The sequence below is a fragment of the Chiloscyllium plagiosum genome, unplaced genomic scaffold (genome assembly GCF_037043375.1).
Source record: "Chiloscyllium plagiosum isolate Xiang-an unplaced genomic scaffold, Cpla_swu_hap1 HiC_scaffold_3, whole genome shotgun sequence".
Lineage (NCBI taxonomy): Eukaryota > Metazoa > Chordata > Chondrichthyes > Orectolobiformes > Hemiscylliidae > Chiloscyllium > Chiloscyllium plagiosum.
The window spans coordinates 123971988-123995418 of NW_028270141.1; the positions used below are offsets into that span (position 1 = coordinate 123971988).

The 23431-nt window shown below is 45.2% G+C and overlaps 1 protein-coding gene across 3 annotated transcripts in view; it reads left to right on the forward strand.

Annotated features, from left to right (window-relative positions):
* The first annotated feature begins 959 nt into the window (after positions 1 to 959).
* Positions 960 to 23431, forward strand: part of LOC148151155 (S-adenosylmethionine decarboxylase proenzyme-like) — a 32204-nt gene continuing 9732 nt past the window's right edge. The window contains exons 1-3 of one of the 3 annotated variants that reach the window (XM_087983204.1): positions 960 to 1092; positions 1707 to 1793; positions 20709 to 20835. In XM_087983204.1, the coding sequence (XP_087839330.1) occupies positions 1004 to 1092; positions 1707 to 1793; positions 20709 to 20835 (303 nt within the window). In that variant the 5' untranslated portion in view covers positions 960 to 1003. Of the gene's footprint in view, positions 1093 to 1706; positions 1794 to 17618; positions 17692 to 20708; positions 20836 to 23431 lie in introns of those variants that run through there. The other 2 variants (XM_087983197.1, XM_087983209.1) reach the window with 2 other exon arrangements.

A 23431-nucleotide genomic window follows, 5' to 3' on the forward strand; every position in this document is an offset into this window, starting at 1 on the left:
GAGAATGGTATTGGTTGTAATAAACAAAACATTTATCCAGAGTGAATATGAATATTAGAATAAGCAGCTCATGAAAAACAAGTTTCAGGCCATCACATGGCAAAAAAACTGATTAAAATCAATATTGAGTCCAGAATACAGTAAAGTGCTCAATAAGATTAGATAATGTTCTACTTGCATTGAGTTTCATTGAACACTGCAGCAGACCGAGGACATGCATGAGCGTGTGAGCAAGGTTGAGAGTTTTTTTAAAAAAAAACTGGGGACTTGGCATCAAAGTGTGGAATGATGAGGTTTTCTAGATCTCCCCAAATTGTCTGGCCTGTCCACACAACTGAATTCTTTTTTTTTTCTGATGGCAATCTGAATTTCTCTGGGACCTCCCTGAAGTTTTGTTCTTTTTAAACCTATTTTGCCACCAAATATAGTTGTGACCATCTATGTAATATATTGCACACTTCGGGAAATGCTTTTTGACTGTCCAAATATGCATCAGCCATACTATCCTCACCAATTATATCCATTAACGAATTGAATAAAAATTGGTGCTAGCTTTCATTAGTTAGCCAGAAGCACTAATTATTTTAGTCCTTTTTATTGTTTCTAAATGTCTCACTGACCTTTGGCAGGTTATATATCCTAGGTCTATTCCCTGAACCCTGTGCCCAAAAAAACACCTGACCCATTCAGTGAAGTCATGTGCTTCTACTCCACTTTTCCACCCTCCCATCTTCAACTCGGAGATCAAAAATCAGTAGGTCAACCTTGAAGACACACTCTGGGGCATTCACAATCTCTCAGGTAGAGAATTAGAAAAACATTTATCCCTTTTGAGTAAATGTATTTTTCCTTCTTAGTCTGAAACGATTAGTCCCTTATCCTTATGCTGTACTCCTGTATTCTAGATTCCTCAGCCAGAGGAAACATCTGCCTACTTTGTCAGACTCCTTCAGGTTTTTGTCTGTCTCAATGACTTCACCTCTTACTCTAAATTCCAGAGATAATGGACCCAGTTTCCTCCTCCTGTCAATGGAGAGCAACTTGTTTAACTCGGCCTCGTTTGATTGATCCCTTTGCAGTCCTACCTTCATTGCAAGTATCTTCTTCCTTCGATCTAGATTTTTTGTTGATTGCCTTATGACTCCAGTTTTGCTCGACCTCCTTACATCACACTCTGTCAAATGCTGCCCTGATGTCAAGTGCTGTCACTGTCACCTCACCTCTGGAGCTCAGCTCTTGTCCTTGTTCAGTCCAAGGCTGTGATGAGATCAGGAGTTGCGAACAGATTATTGCAAATCAACTACTGTTTGATTGCACTGACTTCATACGGCACTTGACTGATTGAAAATAAACTGATGAAACAATAATTGATTGGGTTGTATTTGTACTGTTTTCTATGTACAGAACATATTTGGGCAATTTTCTACTTTGCCAAGTAAATGCCACAGATGTGGCTCTACTGGAACAGCTTGATGAGGAACGCAGCTAGTTTTGGAGCACAGGTTTTCAGTACTAATGTTTGAATGTTGTCTGGTCCCAGAGCTTTTGCTGTTATCTTAAGAATGAAAGGTGCTTTGTCAATCTACTTCAATATGTTGCTATATTTTTTAAAAAGATGATTGTTGTGCAAAGATTAAATTTTGAGATAAGTTGTCACTTTTGGAGTCTTTGCAAGACTAATGACAGTTTTTCCTTTTTTTTTGTAGGTTTGAGTGGGACAAGCTATTGGAAAATGTGCATTGTTTGATCATAAGTGTGACAAAGACAGACAGGCAGGAAGCCTATATACTCAGGTATATGAATGTTTTGTATTTTTTATGAACCTAGTTAGAATTGAGCAAGATATGGGTTAGATTCCTAACAGCTGCTTGTTGCAAGAACAATGTTTAGAATGAGGAAAAGCATCAAGAGCTGTAAACCTCTGGTTTCAATGCTTAACTATGATAATTGTATCTGTTTCGAAATTTTAGCTCAATTGGTTATGCTACCGATCAGAGATAAGGGTTTTTTTATGAGACTGAGTTACTGTTGGGATAGTTAAAATAGTCCAAGAGAAAATAACAGTTTGAGTGCATTTCACAAGAGCTCAGAATTGTTAGGGTGCATAAGGAAACCATTTGGTCAGCTGGCTCTATTACCTAGTGCCAAATTCATGTCTTTTCTCCCATATCCATGAACACCACTTCATAGTCTTACAACATGGAAACAGGCTCTTTGGTCTAGTTAGTCCATGCCAACCATATTCTCAAGCCAAACTAATCCCACTTGCCTGCACTTGGCCCATATCCCTCCAAACACTTCCTAATCATGTACTTATCCAAATGTCTTTTAAATGTAACTATACCTGCATCCACCACTTCCTCTAGCAGTTCATTCCGATTATGAACCACTGTTTTTATTTTTTTAAAAATGCACCTCATCCTTTTTAAATCATTCTCCTCTCACATTTAAAAATATGCTCCCGGTTTTGAACTTCCCCACCTTGGGGACAAGAGCTTTGCTATTCATATTGCCTATGCCCCTCATGATTTTCTAAACCTCTATAAGATCACCCCTTAACTTGATATGCTCCAGTGGAAAGTTGCCCCAATCAGTCTTTATGCATAAGCCTTCTATTCCTGGCAACATCCTGGTAAATCTTTTGAGTCCTCTCAAATTTAATGATCTTCCTATAATGGCAACCTGAACAGACTTCACAACCATCCTATACAACCTCAGCACGGCATCCCAACCCCATACTCAAAGGTCTGAACAATGCAGGCAAGTGTGCTGAATGCAGCCTGCCTATCTGTGAAACAAGTTTCAAAGGATTATGTATCTTAACCCTTGGTTCTCTGTCCTATAACATTACCCAGAGCCCTACTATTAATTGTGGAAGTCCTGCCCTTGTTTGTTTCACCAAAATGTAATATCTCACGTTTATCCAAATTAAACTCCATCTGCCACCCCTCAACCTGTTCACCTCTTCCGATGCCCACTTGCTTGCCACAACTGAACCTGCCTCCATTTTCCAATCAGTACATTCCAGGCCCTAACTACTTGCTGTTTGAAAATGTATTTTCTCACGTCATCCACGTTTGGACATCACTTTTGGATTTTTTCCCCTTTTGAGCAAGAAACTGGTTCCAATCTACTCTATTCAGCCCATACATGATTTTGAAAGCTTCGATCAAATCCCCTCTCTCCCTTACGAGAGGAGAACAGTCCCAACATATTCAGTTTATTTGCAAAACTGAAGTTTCTCATACCTTGACCCATTCTTGTAAATTGTTCTGCGTAGTCTCCAATGCCTTCACATCTTTCCTATAATGGGCCCACAAGTGTATAAAGAAACTCGAGATGACATCTAGCAAATGTCGTGTACAAGTTCCACATCACCCCCAGTTCTTGTGCTTTGCTTCTTGTAATAAGGTCGAGAGCACTGTGCTTTAACTGCTGTCTCCCCCTTCCTACCACCTTCAATGATTTGTGCATAGATACACCCACGTCCCTCCGTTCCTGCACCCCCTTTACAATTATATCCCCTGTTTTGTTTTAGTTTGATATTCTTCCAACCAAAGTACATTATCTCACAATTCTTTGTCATCTACCCACATACTCCTCCACTTGGTCATTGTGTGTTTCGAATTCCGCACTATCCTTTTCCACAGTTTACAATTCTTACAAGCTCCATGTCATCTGCAACTGTGAAATTGTCCGTTGCACACCAAGCTCCAAATCATTCATATATATCAGGAGAAGCAAGGATCCCAAATCTCAACCCTGGGGAGAACCTTCACTTGACTGTAAAATATCCATTGACCACCGCTGTTTCCTGTTATCGAGCCAATTTTGTATCCATGTTGTTACTGTCCCTTTCATACCGTGACCTGTAACATTCCTAGAGTCTGTTAGGCACTGTATCAAACAGAAATCATGTATTGCTTTCTTTAACAGTGTTACCCTCATCGAGCCTTTCTAACAACTTCAAAAAACCTCCTAGTTAGTTAAACATGGCTTCCTCTTTAGAATTTTGAGCTGACTTTCCAATCACCCATTAAACTCCCATCTTTTCCACATGATTATTTATTCTACCTATAATAATTGTTTATCGATCCTTAATAATTGTTTGTAATTTGATTCATTCTGAAAATTAAGCTGTGATCATATCAATAATTGCAATTTTAGATTGTGGTTTTAGGATTGAATAAAATGAAATGCGGGAAAGTAAGTTAGAGACATAGTTTCTAGGGACTCTGGAGCACTTATTCTTTAGCTTGAATCATGTTGGTCATTTTAGCTGCACGTGTTCCATGGATTTTTCAGCCTTCAATTCAAACTCAAATTCTATTTTATCTGCCGTAGCTGAGTAAGAACTGGGTTATAAAAATTCTCAGCAGATGTACCTTATCTGAGAAGTCGTCTTGATTGATCCCTTTGTTTCTAACCCTTCTCTTTGAGCATTCAAGATGTGAACTTTGTTTTAAGTCAGCTCTGGCTATTTCTTTCAGTAAAATGAGTTGACAGCTGTATTGCTTCAGCATGTGAAGTCTGCTTGTTCAATTTGATACTGCATAAAGTAGTATACTTAAGTCTAATTTCAAATGTGTTCACGATGGTTGAGTCAATTAGACTCCTGGCTGATATCATATCTTTTAGGCAGAGCTTATTGCATGGTGGTTATAATGTTGAAGATGCATGATGTTATTTAGATCCTGGGTTCTAAAATGGAGGAACCATATGTTGATATGCTATTGATTTGTATTTCTATATTCTGCATGCTGCAAAAGGTAGGTTCAGTTGAGTTTTAGATTTGTTTGGAGTTTGGTGATGAGCAGTCTGAAGTATAGTGATACATGCATTTTTAATAAGTTCAACGTTGGCATAGAGCTTGAGGCAAGCAGTTGACGATGCATTAGAAACAAGGGTAGAAGGAATAACTATCACACCCTAGCAACAGGACGCTGATCCCCCTCAAAGTTAGAACTGTTCAGAAGGTTAAGCAATGCATGCAGGTTCAGTGAAAGTGAAAAGGTGTTGTTAATGGCTATGGAAAAATTCCTGAGTGGTTTATTAGAAAAATATCCAGGGAACAGAAAGCTGCAAGAAGCTGAGGGTGTTCCCTCTGCTCCCTACAGTTGCATGGGCCTCCAAGTTCCATGCTCAACAGCACGTTACCAAACTAGAGGTCATTGCACTTACAAGCCCATCATATGCAAATCTTATGAGCAGCTGTGCAGCTTACCAAGGACATCGTTCTTGAGAATGTTCCATATCTGTTCACATAATGAGCAAATAGGCGATGCATTTTTGTACCATCCAGCTAGCTTTCACTGTCATTTATCCAATGTTTCCAATAGGTGGGAGAGAAGATGTGATCTGAGAAATCAAAATTCATTGAACTTGAGGGGTCTATGAATCTTTTAAAAATGACTGGACCCCAACATAGCTGTATTGGAAGTGAGATCAAGGGCACATAAGATCGCATTATATGCAAATGATTTCTTCTGTTATCATCGAACCTGGCAGTTTCTGCACCCCTTTTAATACAATGTGTTATTTTATTTGGCTCTTTTTCAGGGTATAGGATTAATACCCTGCTTAAGGGTCTTAAGGGAATACCTGATATTGAAGGTGAATTACGATTCCCCTTTAAATGGTTGCAGGGGGCTTTCTTTACTTCGGTATTTTTGTTAGTCCCACCTTTGATCATTTATTTAAGGCTAAGTTTGCTCACTTGACAAGATTAGAGAAGATCTTCAAAGATAGGAGAACATTCCAATATCCTGGTTAGGTCGAATAGCCCTTATCAAAATTAATGTCCTTCCTTGTTTGGTGTATCCCATGTGAATGCCCCCTGTGTTTCCCAAGCAAACATTGTGGAGACTCATTGGTTGGCTTAGTTCTTTTATTTGGCATAACAGGCAGCTCCTCATTAAGCTTGCCAAATTGCAGCTACCCAAAGGGTTTGGGGAGTAGCCTTTCCAGATATTAAGATATCAATGAAGTTCCCTTCTGTCCTTTGTGGGTGACTGGGCTTTTGAGGACCCGAGATCCATATAGTTGAATATTGAGGCCTCCCAGGCAAAGTGCCCCCTTATTGTTTATGGGTAAGATGAGGGCAGTTATGGATTACTGTCTGAATCCAATCGTTATTATTTCAGTCAAAGCGTGGAGAGCAATGTGACAGAGCAAGGACAGATAATCTAAAACCTTCTTTCTTACCCTATAGTTGGTGCGCCCAGATTTCAGCCAGGGATGATGGACCAGAGATTCAAACTTTGGGCAGCTTGGGGTTCCTGTTTGGGAGACTTGGTCCTTCGACCAAATGAGCTGCAAGTATGGTTCGCCCAGCAGAGACCTCTTTCCTTCCTTTCAGTTTAGGGGCTTTATCCAAACAAAAAGACTATGCTTTTTTACCAACCCCTTTGGGTCTGACAGAAGAGAATGCTTCATGCCACAAGCACATACTTGGTTAGTACTGTCTACCACTTACTGGGGTGCGGTGCCTTGAACGATATTGAGCGACTATGTGAGATCTGGGAGCAAGAGTTGGAAGTAATAGAGGGTCCTGGAGACCAACGTTAAGGTAGACACTGTCTCTCTTCTCGGGGGCTTGCCAAATTTATCTCCTTTAGATGCACGTGGGAAAAAGCTATTTAATGTTCTCGCTTTGCGAGGAAGAGCATTCAGATGAGCTGGGTGTCTGAGAACTCTCTGGGCCTGTTGGGGTGGGGTATGCTAATTGTGGAACACAGCCCTTTGGCTTTCCTCTCAAACATGTTGCACCATAAAGCAGAACGATTTTATAAGACATGACAGCCCTTGAATTACCTGGAAGCAGGTACTTTCCTGTCCTTTCCCTGAAACACCTGATTCCCTTACTGATCAGCAATCTATCCATCTTGGCCTCAAGTATACATAAGGACTGTGCACGCACAGCTCTCTGGCAGTGAGTTCCAAAGACTCATAAGCCTCAGAAATATTACCCGTGATCTCAGTCTTAAATTGGTGCCTCTTAATTCTGAGAGGATGTTCTCTGGCACTGGACTCTCCTTTAAGGGGAAACATTTTCAGCATTTATCCTGCGAAGCCATTTAAATACTATGTATTTCAATGAGATCACCTCTCATTCTAAATTCCAATGAGTATTTGTTTTAAACTTTGCTCATAAGACAATTCTTTCATACTGGGGATTAACCTACTGAATCATCTCTAAGCTAATAATGAAGTAAATTGTGTCTACTGTTCTTGCAATTTTTTGTGCCTTTTGCAGTGAGGGTAGTTTTTTTTTAAAACATGCTCCATCTCCAGTATTGCCTTGTTTCCCCACCATTAATTCCCCAGTTTCACCTTCCAAGGATCAACACTCACTTCAGATACTCTTCTTTTTCTATATACATTAAAGTTGCTTGTTGTAATGTTTTCAGCATGTATAAATGCTGGGGCAGAAAGTAGCTTGTGAAGTGCCGTAAGGATTAGACCTCAACTACAATATTTGCGATCTGGGTGAAGGACTGATTGCATTGTTGTCAAAATCATAAAAATAAAATAAGCTTTGAAAAAGCCAGGATATAAAAAGGGGTGTAGATATCTTAATTGAGTATGCAATTTTTTTGCCATTTTGTGTGAGAAATTACAAGTTGTTCCCTTTGTCAGGAATAATAGATAAGCATAATTTAAATGGAGACTGCAGAATGCTGTGATACTGAGAGATCTGGGTGTCATTGTACTCATAAAAGGTTAGAAAGGCAAATGGGAAGTTTGCTGTTATTGCAAGTTGTTGGAATATGAAAGTAGGGAAACCTTTTTACAACTGTACACTGCATTAGACAGACTTCAGCCAAACTCTTGTGGGAAATTATGGTTAACATATTTAAAGAGGCAATAAAATTGCGGTGAGGTCTGCGTGCAAACTTGAGGCTAACCAAAGTGACCCTGTGCAACCCAGTTTGCCTGAAAATACATTCTATCAAAAAATGAAAACTGATGCAGTAAATATATCTAAAACTGTCCACTTTTCCCAATTTGTTCATACTTGACAATGGCCTGACCTTATGCAGGAAACAGCATTAAAATATTGGGAATATGCTCTTCTAATTCTTTTTCTACCTAATGTGCTGTCTTCAACCACTGCATTCAAACAACTTTGTCATGTATTGTGCTGCACTGCAATATCCCAGAGCACCTTGTGGTCTGAACTAAGGAATGAGGCAGGCAAATGACCTTTTCAGGTTTAATGCACATACCTGCAGCTTCCTTAAAGTTTCAGGCAGACAATAGAGCAGAGCACGGACACAAGACATAAAGATTACATAGAATTCACTATCTTTTAAGCTAGTATTCCTAATTCTACTAGTTTAATTGTAATTCAATGAGAAATTAAGTACTGTAAATGATGAGTGAAAATGTGATTGTAGAATGATACTGCATGGCAATTTCAAAGAGCATCGGGATCAGTGGTGCTGGAAGAGCACAGCAATTCAGGCAGCATCTGAGGACAGGCAAAATCGACGTTTTGGGCAAAAAGCCATTCATCAGGAATAAAGGCAGAGAGCCTGAAGCGTGGCGAGATAAGCTAGAGGAGGGTGGGGGTGAGGATAGAGTAGCATAGAATACAATAGGTCAGTGGGGGAGGAGATGAAGGTGATAGGTCAGGGAGGAGAAGGTGGAGTGGATAGGTGGAAAAGGAGCTGAGCAGGTCGGACAAGTCCGGACAAGCCAGGGGATCGTGTTGCTGGAGGTTAGAAACTAGGATGAGGTGGGGGAAGGGGAAATGAGGAAGCTGTTGAAGTCCACATTGATGCCCTGGGGTTGAAGTGTTCCGAGGCGGAAGATGAGGCGTTCTTCTTCCATGCGTCTGGTGGTGAGGGAGCGGCGGTGGAGGAGGCCCAGCACCTCCATATCCTCGGCAGAGTGGGAGGGGGAGTTGAAATGTTGAGCCACGGGCGACTTGGTTGATTGGTGCGGGTGTCTCGGAGATGTTCCCTAAAGCGCTCTGCTAGGAGGCGCCCAGTCTCCCCAATGTAGAGGAGACCGCATCGGGAGCAACGGATACAATAAATGATATTAGTGGATGTGCAGGTAAAACTTTGGATGTGGAAGGCTCCTTTCGGGCCTTGGATAGAGGTGAGGGAGGAGGTGTGGGCACAGGTTTTACAGTTCCTGTGGTGGCAGGGGAAAGTGCCAGGATGGGAGGGTGGGTCGTAGGGGGGCGTGGACCTGACCAGGTAGTCACGGAGGGAACGGTCTTTGCGGAAGGCGGAGAGGGGTGGGGAGGGAAATATATCCCCGGTGGTGGGGTCTGTTTGGAGGTGGCGGAAATGTCGGCGGATGATTTGGTTTATGCGAAGGTTGGTAGGGTGGAAGGTGAGCACCAGGGGCGTTCTGTCCTTGTTGCAGTTGGAGGGGTTGGGTCTGAGGGCGGAGGTGCGGGATGTGGACGAGATGCGTTGGAGGGCATCTTTAACCAGGTGGGAAGGGAAATTGCAGTCTCTAAAGGAGGCCATCTGGTGTGTTCTATGGTGGAACTGCTCCTCCTGGGAGCAGATACGGCGGAGGCGGAGGAATTGGGAATTCGAGATGGCATTTTTGCAAGAGGTAGGGTGGGAAGAGGTGTAATCCAGATAGCTGTGGGAGTCGGTGGGTTTGTAGAAAATGTCAGTGTCAAGTCGGTTGTCACTGATGGAGATGGAGAACCCCAGGAAGGGGAGGGAGGTGTCAGAGATGGTCCAGGTAAATTTAAGGTCAGGGTGGAAGGTGTTGGTGAAGTTGATGAATTGCTCAACCTCCTCGCGGGAGCACGAGGTGGCGCCAATGCAGTCATCAATGTAGCGGAGGAAGAGGTGGGGAGTGGTGCCGGTGTAATTACGGAAGATCAACTGCTCTACGTAGCCAACAAAGAGACAGGCATAGCTGGGGCCCATACGTGTGCCCATGGCTACCCCTTTGGTTTGGGGGAAGTGGGAGGATTCAAAGGAGAAATTGTTAAGGCTGAGGACCAGTTCGGCCAAACGAATGAGAGTGTCGGTGGAGGGGTACTGTTGGGAACGTCTGGAGAGGAAAAAACGGAGGGCTTGGAGGCCCTGGTCATGGCGGATGGAAGTGTAGAGGGATTGGATATCCATGGTGAAGATGAGGCGTTGGGGGCCTTCCGTTTCCCCGGCCCCCAACGCCTCATCTTCACCATGGATATCCAATCCCTCTACACCTCCATCCGCCATGACCAGGGCCTCCAAGCCCTCCGTTTTTTTCCTCTCCAGACGTTCCCAACAGTACCCCTCCACCGACACTCTCATTCATTTGGCCGAACTGGTCCTCACCCTTAACAATTTCTCCTTTGAATCCTCCCACTTTCCCCAGACCAAAGGGGTAGCCATGGGCACACGTATGGGCCCCAGCTATGCCTGTCTCTTTGGCTACGTAGAGCAGTTGATCTTCCGTAATTACACCGGCACCACTCCCCACCTCTTCCTCCGCTACATTGATGACTGCATTGGCGCCACCTCGTGCTCCCGCGAGGAGGTTGAGCAATTCATCAACTTCACCAACACATTCCACCCTGACCTTAAATTTACCTGGACCATCTCTGACACCTCCCTCCCCTTCCTGGACCTCTCCATCTCCATCAGTGACGACCGACTTGACACTGACATTTTCTACAAACCCACCGACTCCAACAGCTACCTGGATTACACCTCTTCCCACCCTACCTCTTGCAAAAATGCCATCCCGAATTCCCAATTCCTCCGCCTCCGCCGTATCTGCTCCCAGGAGGAGCAGTTCCACCATAGAACACACCAGATGGCCTCCTTCTTTAGAGACCGCAATTTTCCTTCCCACCTGGTTAAAGATGCCCTCCAACGCATCTCGTCCACATCCCGCACCTCCACCCTCAGACCCAACCCCTCCAACCGCAACAAGGACAGAACGCCCCTGGTGCTCACCTTCCACCCTACCAACCTTCGCATAAACCAAATCATCCGCCGACATTTCCGCCACCTCCAAACAGACCCCACCACCAGAGATATATTTCCCTCCCCACTCCTCTCCGCCTTCCGCAAAGACCGTTCCCTCCGTGACTACCTGGTCAGGTCCACGCCCCCCTACGACCCACCCTCCCATCCTGGCACTTTCCCCTGCCACCGCAGGAACTGTAAAACCTGTGCACACACCTCCTCCCTCACCTCTATCCAAGGCCCTAAAGGAGCCTTCCACATCCATCAAAGTTTTACCTGCACATCCACTAATATCATTTATTGTATCCGTTGCTCCCGATGCGGTCTCCTCTACATTGGGGAGACTGGGCGCCTCCTAGCAGAGCGCTTTAGGGAACATCTCCGAGACACCCGCACCAATCAACCAAGTCGCCCAGTGGCCCAACATTTCAACTCCCCCTCCCACTCTGCCGAGGATATGGAGGTGCTGGGCCTCCTCCACCGCCGCTCCCTCACCACCAGACGCATGGAAGAAGAACGCCTCATCTTCCGCCTCGGAACACTTCAACCCCAGGGCATCAATGTGGACTTCAACAGCTTCCTCATTTCCCCTTCCCCCACCTCATCCTAGTTTCTAACCTCCAGCAACACGATCCCCTGACTTGTCCAGACTTGTCTGACCTGCCCAGCTCCTTTTCCACCTATCCACTCCACCTTCTCCTCCCTGACCTATCACCTTCATCTCCTCCCCCACTGACCTATTGTACTCTCTGCTACTCTATCCCCACCCCCACCCTCCTCTAGCTTATCTCTCCACGCTTCAGGCTCTCTGCCTTTATTCCTGATGAAGGGCTTTTGCCCGAAACGTCAATTTTGCCTGTCCTCGGATGCTGCCTGAATTGCTGTGCTCTTCCAGCACCACTGATCCAGAATCTGGTTTCCAGCATCTGCAGTCATTGTTTTTACCTCGTTAATTTCAAAGAGCAGTCTCGTTACTGAAGTCTCTTAAGTTGTCAGTCTCATTCTGTCTGGTTAATGGTTTTATGACTCTACTTCTGGGCTAGAAGGTGGGACTTAAGTTCTACTACTGTGAGAGAGAAAATGTCCAAACAGGTTGACTTTTATTGTTTTAAAAAAAACTTGAATCTGATTCCACCACCTTTTTTAGGTAGTGCATTCCAGATGTCATCTTAAATTGGAGCAGAATACTGTGAAGTCTGGAAATGTTCAATCAAATCAGAAATTAATTGAAACCTTAATTATTAAACCTTAATTAGGCAGCATCTATCGGAGAGAAAAACAAAATTTGATGTTTCAACCTCATGAACAGTTCCTGCTTCTGTTCCATTCTAGGCATTGATCGGAGAAGCTTCACCATTCATATTTCCTCCATTCGGGTTCATTCTTTTCGAGATTATTGTCACTTATTGCTTCTGAAGGTGCTGACCTGTACAATTGAGTGCTAAAACCTGTGACTAGGAGAAAGAGGTTAAAAATTGTACAGCCTAAATTAAGATATTTGAAGAATAAAACAGTTCACATACTTGATACAACGTTCACCATCTTCAGTATTCCACCTGCCAATACACAGTGGTAGCTATTAGCACTAGATAAAAGTAAGTTATACCAGATCAATTGTAGCAACTTGGCAAAGTTTTTTGGACAACTCTTTCCAAATTCTTGTCCTCGATTATAAGGATATGGGCAGCAAATGCATGGAATACAACCAATGTGAAAGTGCAGCCAAATCTTTCCCCATTCCACTTTGAAGTTATATTGCTATTTCTGGCTGCTAATCCTAGAAAGCCCTGCCTAATAGCACAGTGTGTCCCCTTGTACCATATGGCTGCGTTGGTTCAAGAAGATAGCTCACCACTTTCTCCAGACGAGTTCTGGATGAACAATATATTCTGGCCTTGCCCGCAATGCTGACATCCTATCAAAATAAATTGCCTATTGGTTCGAATATAATTTTTAAAATCTGTACCATATTTAAACTGTCAGCAGTTCAGAGAGATTTTTGAGAGTTTGGGAACAGTTGACAGTTGACACTTTCTCAGTGATCGTTGTCTCCCAGGATTTTGTTACCTAAATAGGTGTAAGAGAAAACCATGGAGCTCTGAGTCCACTCTGACATTGAGTAAGATTATGGTTTATCTTTGACTTCAACTCTACTTTCCCACCCATTACCACAATCCGTTAATCCCTTAGTTCCTTGAGAAATCAAAGGTCTATCTCTGCTTTAAATATTTTCAATGCTGGCATATCCACATCCTTCAGGGACAGAAGGTTTCACAGATTCACATCCCTTTGAGTAAGAAATCATACCTCATCTCGGTCTTAAATGATTAATCCCTCATCCTGAAATGTCCCATTTGGCTGGAAATCAAGATCAAAGAAATGTCTGTTTACCCTGTCCATCTCCTTCATAATCTTAAATATTTCAACTGATACCCTTTCGTTCTTCTGTTCTTCAAAGAAAGTAGATCCAGTTGAAGCGGCTCTCACTATTTTAAAAAAAACCCACTCGTTCCAGAAACTTTACTCCATCTCTAATGCAAGTATGTCCTTCCTTTAATGTGGAGACCAAAGCGACATATATTACTTTACTCTAATTGGGATGTCATTGCAGCCTCCCTTATTTTGTGCTTATTACCATTTCAAAAGCCAACAAGTAATTTGAATTCCTCATTGCTTGGTATATTGGCACGCTGCATTCTTTATGCAAGTACAGGAATTTGTATACGGAATTAAAGACAGTAAGTACCAAAAACTTTCATGTACTTACCCCCACACTCTGGATTCCTCAACTGTTCCAGAATCTTCCATCGGCCTCCGAAATCAGTCTGGCGCCATTACACATGCGCCCGCTACATCGTCCGCAGCAATAGCCGCTGCCGCGGACGATGACGTCACTTCCGTCCCCACCGACCTCGCAGCCTCCGCGATCGCCGCTCAGACAACCGCCTCCGCGATCGCCGCTCAGACAACCGCCTCCACGATCACCATGAAGACAATTGCCGACAGATTCGCAATCTCCGCGGCTATGGGGAATAACTCTGTCTCTGTGGTCGCCGCAGCCACTTGCGCCCCCAGTGACGTTACTAACCTACACGACCACAATGCCACATGTGTATCCGCCCCCACGCCGATCTCCGTCACCACGCCTAACCCCGCCGAGTTCCGTCACCACGCCTAACCCCGTCCCCATGACTATCTCCGTCACCACGCCTATCCCCGCCCCTTCGCCGATCTCCGACTGCATGTCTAACCCCACCCTCACGCCTATATCCGTCACCACGTCTAACCCCGCCCCTTCGCCGATCTCCATCACCACACCCAACCCCGCCCCCAGGCCTAACCCCGCCCCCACACCCCGCTCCAGCCCCACACCAGGTCCTAGCTCCCAGCCGTGCCGTGTTTTCACCATCCCTCCAGACCTACCCCTCTCTGAGGATGAAAGATCAGTCCTCAGCAGAGTCCTCGCCTTCATTCCCCTACGCTCTCGGATTAATGAGTTCAACACACGGCGTGACATCGAACAATTCTTCCGCCGCCTTCGCCTCCGTGCCTACTTCTTCAACCAAGACTCTCGTCCACCCTCTGACGACCCCTTCTCCTGCCTCCAACACACCCCATCCACCTGGACACCCCGTGCTGGCCTCCTACCTGCCCTCGACCTCTTCATAGCCAACTGCCGCCGCGATATTAACCGCCACCTGAACTCCCCCACCCCTCTCATCCACTCCAACCTCTCACTCTCTGAACACGCAGGCCTCCACTCCCTCCATTGCAACCCCAACCTCACTATCAAACCAGCAGACAAGGGAGGTGCGGTAGTAGTTTGGCGCACCGACCTTTACACTGCTGAGGCCAAACGCCAGCTCGCAGATACCTCCTCCTCCTGCCCCCTTGACCATGACCCCATCCCCCACCACCAAACCATCATCTCCCAGACCGTCCATAACCTCATCACCTTGGGATCTCCCATCCACCGCCTCCAACCTCATAGTCCCACAACCCCGCACCGCCCGCTTCTATTTCCTGCCCAAAACCCACAAACCTGACTGCCCCGGCCAACCCATTGTCTCCGCCTGCTCCTGCCCCACCGAACTCATCTCCGCATACTTCGACACGGTCCTGTCCCCCTTAGTCCAAGAACTCCCCACCTACGTTCGGGACACCACCCATGCCCTCCACTTCCTCCATGATTTTCGCTTCCCCGGTCCCCAACGCCTTATCTTCACCATGGACATCCAGTCCCTGTACACCTCCATCCCCCATCACGAAGGACTCAAAGCCCTCCGCTTCTTCCTTTCCCGCCGTACTAACCAGTACCCTTCCACTGACACCCTCCTTCAACTGACTGAACTGGTCCTCACCCTGAACAACTTCTCTTTCCAATCCTCCCACTTCCTCCAACAAAAGGAGTAGCCATGGGCACCCGCATGGGCCCCAGCTCTGTTGCCTCTTCGTAGGATATGTGGAACAGTCCATCTTCCGCAACTACACTGGCCCCACCCCCCACCTTTTCCTCCGCTACATCGATGACTGTATCGGTGCCGCCTCGTGCTCCCACGAGGAGGTTGAACAGTTCATCCACTTCACCAACACCTTCTACCCCGACCTCAAATTCACCTGGATAGTCTCAGATTCCTCCCTCCCCTTCCTCGACCTTTCTATTTCTATCTCAGGCAACCGAATCAACACAGACATCTACTACAAACCGACCGACTCCCACAGCTACCTGGACCACACCTCCTCCCACCCTGCCCCCTGTAAAAACGCCATCCCATTCTCCCAATTCCTTCGTCTCCGCCGCATCTGCTCCCAGGAGGACCAGTTCCAAAAACGTACAACCCAGATGGCCTCCTCCTTCAAGGACCGCAATTTCCCCCCCCCGACGTGGTCGACGATGCCCTCCACTGCATCTCTTCCACTTCCCGCTCCTCCGCCCTTGAGCCCCGCCCCTCCAACCGCCATCAGGACAGAACCCCACTGGTCCTCACCTACCACCCCACCAATCTCCATGTACAGCGCATCATCCGCCGTCATTTCCGCCATCTCAAACGGACCCCACCACCAAGGATATATTTCCCTCCCTCCCCTATCAGCATTCCGTAAAGACCACTCCCTCCGTGACTCCCTCATCAGATCCACACCCCCCCCACCAACCCAACCTCCACTCCCGGCACCTTCCCTTGCAATCGCAGGAGGTGCAAGACTTGCGCCCACACCCCACACACACCCCACCTCCCTCCAAGGCCCCAAAGGAAACTTCCATATCTGCCACAGATTCACCTGCACCTCCACACACATCATCTATTGCATCCTCTGCACCCGATGTGGCCTCCTCTATATTGGGGAGACAGGCCGCCTACTTGCGGAGCATTTCAGAGAACACCTCTGGGACCCCACTCCGGCCTATCACCCTCACCTTGACCTCTTTCTACCTATCGCATTTCCGACGCCCCTCCCCCAAGTCCCTCCTCCCTACCTTTTATCTTAGCCTGTTGGACACACTTTCCTCATTCCTGAAGAAGGGCTTATGCCCGAAACGTCGATTCTCCTGTTCCCTGGATGCTGCCTGACCTGCTGCGCTTTTCCAGCAACACATTTTCAGCTCTGATCTCCAGCATCTGCAGACCTCACTTTCTCCTCAGGATTTTGTATACATCAACCTTTGTGTTTAATGCCATTAAAAATGATTTTCTCTTCATTTAACTCAAATAAATGGTCTTTCATTTCTCCATCAACCACCTTGTTGCCTGACACTTTACCTGTCTCTCAATTTGCTGTACCCTGCAGCTTCAATTGCAACTAGCTTCATACCATTAGCAAACATAGATCAAACAAAGTAATGTATCTAAGTTATTAATATAGAATGTTAATAGTTAAGCGTGCGGCACTCTGTGGTTCACTGTCTGTCAACCTAATACTCCATTTTCTACTTCCTCCCCAGCGATTGTCAATGTAATGGCCCTGTAGTTTTCTCTTTTCTCTTGCCGCCTTCCAGGCATAGCTAGCTAGCTTCCAAGCTGCTGACACCATCCCAAAATCTAGAGATGTGAAAAGTCATAGCTGTGGTTACACCATTTCTGTAGCTATCTCTTTTAGTACAATGATGCAGCACACTGCTTCTGCAAGGTTCGACCTTCACTTTTAGTGCACCCACACTGCCAGTGACCCTCTGTTTCTTGTATGTGATTTGTGTCTGTTTTCACAACAGAAGACATAAAATATTTGTTCCATGTCTGTCCCAGTTCCTCATGATCATGTCACCTGCCTGCTTCAAAGTGACTTTATTTCATATACTTATAGAAGCTCTTGCAATCTATTTTTATGTTTCTGGTTACTTTGATTAAACATGAAAAAAATAGAATCAACAGCCTTCTAACTTCTAAAACACTTGCAATCCTAAATCCTGATGTTTTTTCAGTAATTTAAACCACATCTCTTATATTGGTGCCATCTATATTTTAGTCTGTTTACCCAATCAACAATAGCCAGCTCTTCCCTCATATCTAACTAATGTTCATTTTTAATCTTCATAGCTGACAATATTGTTTTCAAACTTAGTGTGGAATTCAGTTGTGCTATTGTCATTATTTCCCCAGTGGATCTCTTGCAATACTCATTAATTCTGCTAATTGTGGAATACTGGATTTTTTTATAAAACTTGATCTCTATTTTATTCCGTAGTGTATTATTCCAGGAAATAGTCACAAGCATTCTCCAAACCTTCGAAAATTTGACCGACCCAATCTATATTCAGGTTAAGGTTTCCATTACTATTTGTTTTTGTGACAAATGCTAATAATTCTTCTTTAATATTGTATCCAAAGATCTAATGCTTATTTAAGTGCTCCATCCACAATGGAGGCTGGGCCAGTGAATTTGTTCAAGGCTGAGATAAATTTGTTTTTAATAGACCAGAGAAGTCGAGAGTTTCTGGAGAGATTTGGAGACAAGAACAGGACAATGGAGTTGAAACCAGCAGCTGTGACCTTCTAGATTGGGGAGTAGGCTTAAAGGAATGAATGAGCCAGTCTTGCACCCAAGCTCTGTTAGGGAGCCCAAGAGCTACTACTCAGTGGCATATTGTGGACCAGCAAGTTACGAGAGGGAAAGTGTCTGAATTTGAAACATTTCTTTCCAACAATTTGTTTGGAGGCAGAGGGGACACTTGTAACTTGTGTTGGCAAAGGTGGAGAATTAACTGTGGGTCAGACTCAGAGTCATAGAGATGTACAGCACGGAAACAGACTTTTGGTCCAACCCATCCATGCCGACCAGATATCCCAACCCAATCTAGTCCCACCTGCCAGCACCCAGCCCATATCCCTCCAAACCCTTCCTATTCATATACCCATCCAAATGCCTCTTAAATGTTGCAATTGTACCAGCCTCCACCACATCATCTGGCAGCTCATTCCATACTCGCACCACCCTCTGCGTGAAAAAGCTGCCCCTTAGGTCTCTTTTATATCTTTCCCCTCTCACCCTAAACCTATGCCCTCTAGTTCTGTACTCCCCAACCCCAGGGAAAAGACTTTGCCTATTTATCCTATCCATGTCCCTCATAAGTTTGTAAACCTCTATGCGGTCACCCCTCCGCCTCCGACGCTCCAGGGAAAACAGCCCCAGCCTGTTCAGCCTCTCCCTATAGCTCAGATCCTCCAACCGTGGCAACATCCTTGTAGCGCCAGAGACCCGGGTTCAATTCCCGCCTCAGGCGACTGACTGTGTGGAGTTTGCACATTCTCCCCGTGTCTGCGTGGGCTTCCTCCGTGTGCTCCGGTTTCCTCCCACAGTCCAAAGATGTGCAGGTCAGGTGAATTGGCCGTGCTAAATTGCCCGTAGTGTTAGGTAAGGGGTAACTGTAGGGGTATGGGTGGGTTGCGCTTCGGCGGGTCGGTGTGGACTTGTTGGGCCGAAGGGCCTGTTTCCACACTAATGTAATCTAATCTAATCTAAATCTTTTCTGAACCCTTTCAAGTTTCACAACATCTTTCTGATATGAAGGAGACCAGAATTGCAGGCAATATTCCAACAGTGGCCTAACCAATGTCCTGTACAGCCGCAACATGACCTCCCAACTCCTGTATTCAATACTCTTACCAATAAAGGAAAGCATACCAAACGCCGCCTTCACTATCCTATCTACCTGTGACTCCACTTTCATGGAGCTATGAACCTGCACTCCAAGGTCTCTTTGTTCAGCAACACTCCCTAGGACCTTACCATTAAGTGTATAAGTCCTGCTAAGATTTGCTTTCCCAAAATGCAGCACCTCTCATTTATCTGAATTAAACTCCATCTGCCACTTCTCAGCTCATTGGCCCATCTTGTCCAGATCCTGTTGCAATCTGAGGTAACCCTCTTTGCTGTCCACTACACCTCCAATTTTGGTGTCATCTACAAACTTACTAACTGTACCTCTTATGCTCGAATTCCAATCATTTATGTAAATGACAAAAAGTAGAGGACCCAGCACCGATCCTTGTGGCACTCCACTGGTCACAGGCCTCCAGTCTGAAAAACAACCCTCCACTACCACCCTCTGTCTTCTACCTTTGAGCCAGTTCTGTATCCAAATGGCTAGTTCTCCCTTTATTCCGTGAGATCTAACCTTGCTAATCAGTCTCCCATGGGGAACCTTGTCGAACGCCTTACTGAAGTCCATATAGACCACGTCTACCACTCTGCCCTCACCAATCCTCTTTGTTACTTCAAAAAACTCAATCAAGTTTGTGTGACATGATTTCCCACGCACAAAGCCATGTTGACTATCCCTATTCAGTCCTTGTCTTTCCAAATACATGTACATCCTGTCCCTCAGGATTCCCTCCAACAATTTGCCCACCGACGTCAGGCTCACTGATCTATAGTTCCCTGGCTTGTCCTTACCGCCCTTCTTAAACAGTGGCACCATGTTTGCCAACCTCCAGTCTTCCGGCACCTCACCTGTGACTATCGATGATTCAAATATCTCGGCAAGAAGCCCAGCAATCACTTGTCTAGCTTCCCACAGAGTTCTTAGGTACACCTGACCAGGTTCTGGGGATTTATCTACCTTTAACCGTTTCAAGACATCCAGCACTTCCTCCTCTGTAATCTGGATATTTTGCAAGATGTCACCATCTGTTTCCCTACAGTCTATATCTTCCATATCCTTATCCACAGTAAACACTGATGCAAAACATTAATTTAGTATCTCCCCCATTTTCTGTGGTTCCACACAAAGGCTGCCTTGCTGATCTTTGAGGGGCCCTATTCTCTCTCTAGTTACCCTTTTGTCCTTAGTATATTTGTAAAAACCCTCTGGATTGTCCTTAATTCTATTTGCCAACGTTATCTCATGTCCCCTTTTTGCCCTCCTGATTTCCTACTTCCTTTATACTCTTCTAAGGATTCACTCGATCTATCCTGTCTATACCTGACATGTGCTTCCTTCTTTTTCTTAACCAAACCCTCAATTTCTTTAATCATCCAGTATTCCCTATACCTACCAGCCTTCCCTTTCACCCTGATAGGAATATACTTTCTCTGGATTCTTGTTCTCTCATTTCTGAAGGCTTCCCATTTTCCAGCCGTCCCTTTACCTGTGAACATCTGCCTCCAATCAGCTTTCGAAAGTTCTTTCTAGGTGGTAGCTTTGTATGACGCTCAGGTGGTAATGAAGATGGTGAACAATATCCTGTTTTAAAAGTTTGTTTAAATTGCCAAAGAACTCGAAAAGTTGAGATGTGGGAGATCATCTTTAATTTTTTAATTTTGTCTGTTTTACAGTGAGAGTAGCATGTTTGTCTCCAAGAGACGTTTCATTTTGAAGACATGCGGTACCACCCTCTTACTGCAAGCACTGGAACCCCTGTTGGAACTTGCTCGTGAGTACTGCGGCTTTGATTCCATTCAGGTAACTTTGACATTGTTTTGTAGGTCTTGCACGTAATCCACATTTGAACATAGAACATTACAGCGCAGTACAGGCCCTTCGGCCCTCAATGTTGCGCCGACCAGTCATACCAATCTGAAGCCCATCCCACCTACACTATTCCATGTATGTCCATATTCTTGTCCAATGACGACTTAAGTGCACTTAAAGTTGGTGAATCTACTACCGTTGCAGGCAAAGCGTTCCATACCCTTACTACTCTCTGACATCTGTCCTATATCTATCACCCCTCAATTTAAAGCTATGCCCCTTTGTGCTCGCTGTCACCATACTTAGAAAAAGGCCTGTCCACCCTATCTAACCCTCTGATATCTTGTATGTCTCTATTAAGTCACCTCTCAACCTTGTTCTCTCCAACGAAAACAGCCGCAAGTCCCTCAGCCTTTCCTCGTAAGACCTCCCCTCCATACCAGGCAACATTCTAGTAAATCTCCTCTGCACCCTTTCCAAAGCTTCCACGTCCTCCTTATAATGTGGTGACCAGAACTGTACACAATACTCCAGTTGCGGCCGCATCAAAGTTTTGTACAGCTGTAGCATAACCTCATGGTTCCGGGACTCGATCCCTCTATTAATAAAAGCTAAAACACTCTATGCCTTCTTAATGACCCTGTCATCCTGGGTGGCGACTTTCAAGGATCTGTGTACCTGGTCACAGAGATCTCTCTGCTCATCTACACTACCAAGAATCTTACCATTAGCCCAGTATTTTGCATTCCGGTTACTCCGACAAAAGGAATCACCTCACACTTGTCTGCATTAAACTCCATTTGCCACCCCTCAGCCCACCTCTGCAGCTTATCTATGTCTCTCTGTAACCTACAACATCCTTCGTCACTATCCACAACTCCACCGACCTTAGTGTTGTCTGCAAATTTACTAACCCACCCTTCTACGCCCTCATCCAGGTCATTTATAAAAATGACGAACAGCAGTTGACCCAACACCAACCCTTGCGGTACACCACTAGTAACTGGACTCCAAGATGAACATTTCCCATCAACCACCACCCTGTGTCTTTCAGCAAGCCAATTACTGATCCAAACTGTTTTATCTCCCACAATCCCATTCCTCCGCATTTTGTACAATAGCCTACTGTGGGGAACCTTATCGAATGCCTTGTCAAAATCCATATATGCCACATCAACCAGTTTACTCTCATCTACCTGTTTGGTCACCTTCTCAAAGAACTCAATAAGGTTTGTGAGGCACGACCTACCCTTCACAAAACTGTGCTGACTATCCCTAATCAAATTATTCTTTTCTAGATGATTATAAATCCTATCTCTTATAACCTTTTCCAACACTTTACCAATAACTGAAGAAAGGCTCACTGGTCTATAATTGGAAGCACACTAGCTTTCGGAGCAACGCTCCTTCATCAGGTGATTGTCAGACAATCTTGCCCAGTGGTATATATCTATCCCTTTCTATCATTAAATTAAACATAACAGAATTGTGATCGCTGACACCAAAGTGCTCACCTACTTCCAAGTCTAACCCCTGGCCGGGCTCATTACCCAATACCAAATCTAATGTGGCTTCGCCCCTTGTTGGCCTGTCTATATACTGTGTCAGGAAGCCCTCCGCACTCTGGACAAAAACTGACCCATCTATAGTACTCGTACTATAGTGTTCCCAGTCAATATTTGGAAAGTTGAAGACCCCCATGACAACTACCCTGTCTCCCTCACTCCTATCGCGAATCATCTTTGCAATCCCTTCCTCTACATCTCTGGAACTATTCGGAGGCCTATAGAAAACTCCCAACAGGGTGACCTCTCCTTTCCTGTTTCTAACCTCAGCCCATACTACCTCAATTGACGAGTCCCCAAACATCCTTTCTGCAACTGCAATACTGTCCTTGACCAACAATACCACATCTTTCCCCCCCCTTTTACCATCTTCTCTGTTCTTACTGAAATATCCAAATTCTGGCACCTGCAACAACCATTCCTGTCCCTGCTCTATCCAAGTCTCCAAAAAGGCCACAACATCAAAATCCCAGGTACCACCCCATGCTGCAAGTTCACCCACCTTATTTCTGATGCTCTTGGCGTTGAAGTAGACACACTTCAAACCAATTCTTGCTTGCCGGTGCCATCCTGCATCCCTGAAAATTGATTTTGGACCTCAACCTTTTCTATACTCTAACTACAATTTTGGTTCCCATTCCCCTGCTGGATTAGTTTAAACCCACCCCAATATAGCCTTCGCGAATTTCCCCCCCAGGATATTGGTACCTCTCTGGTTCAGATAAAGACCATCCTGCTTGTAGAGGTCCCACCTATCCCAGAAAGAGCCCCAATTATCTAAGAATCCAAAACCCTCCCTCCTGCACCATCCCTGTAGCCACGTGTTCAACTCCTCTCTCTCCCTATTCCTCGCTTTACTAGCATGTGGCATGGGCAACAAACCAGAGACGACAGCTCTGTTCGTTCTAACTCTTAAGCTTCCATCCTAGCTCCCTGAATTTCTGCCTTAAATCCCCATCTCTCTTCCTGCATATGTGGACCACGACTTGGGGCTGCTCCCCCTCCCCCTTAAGGATCCCCGA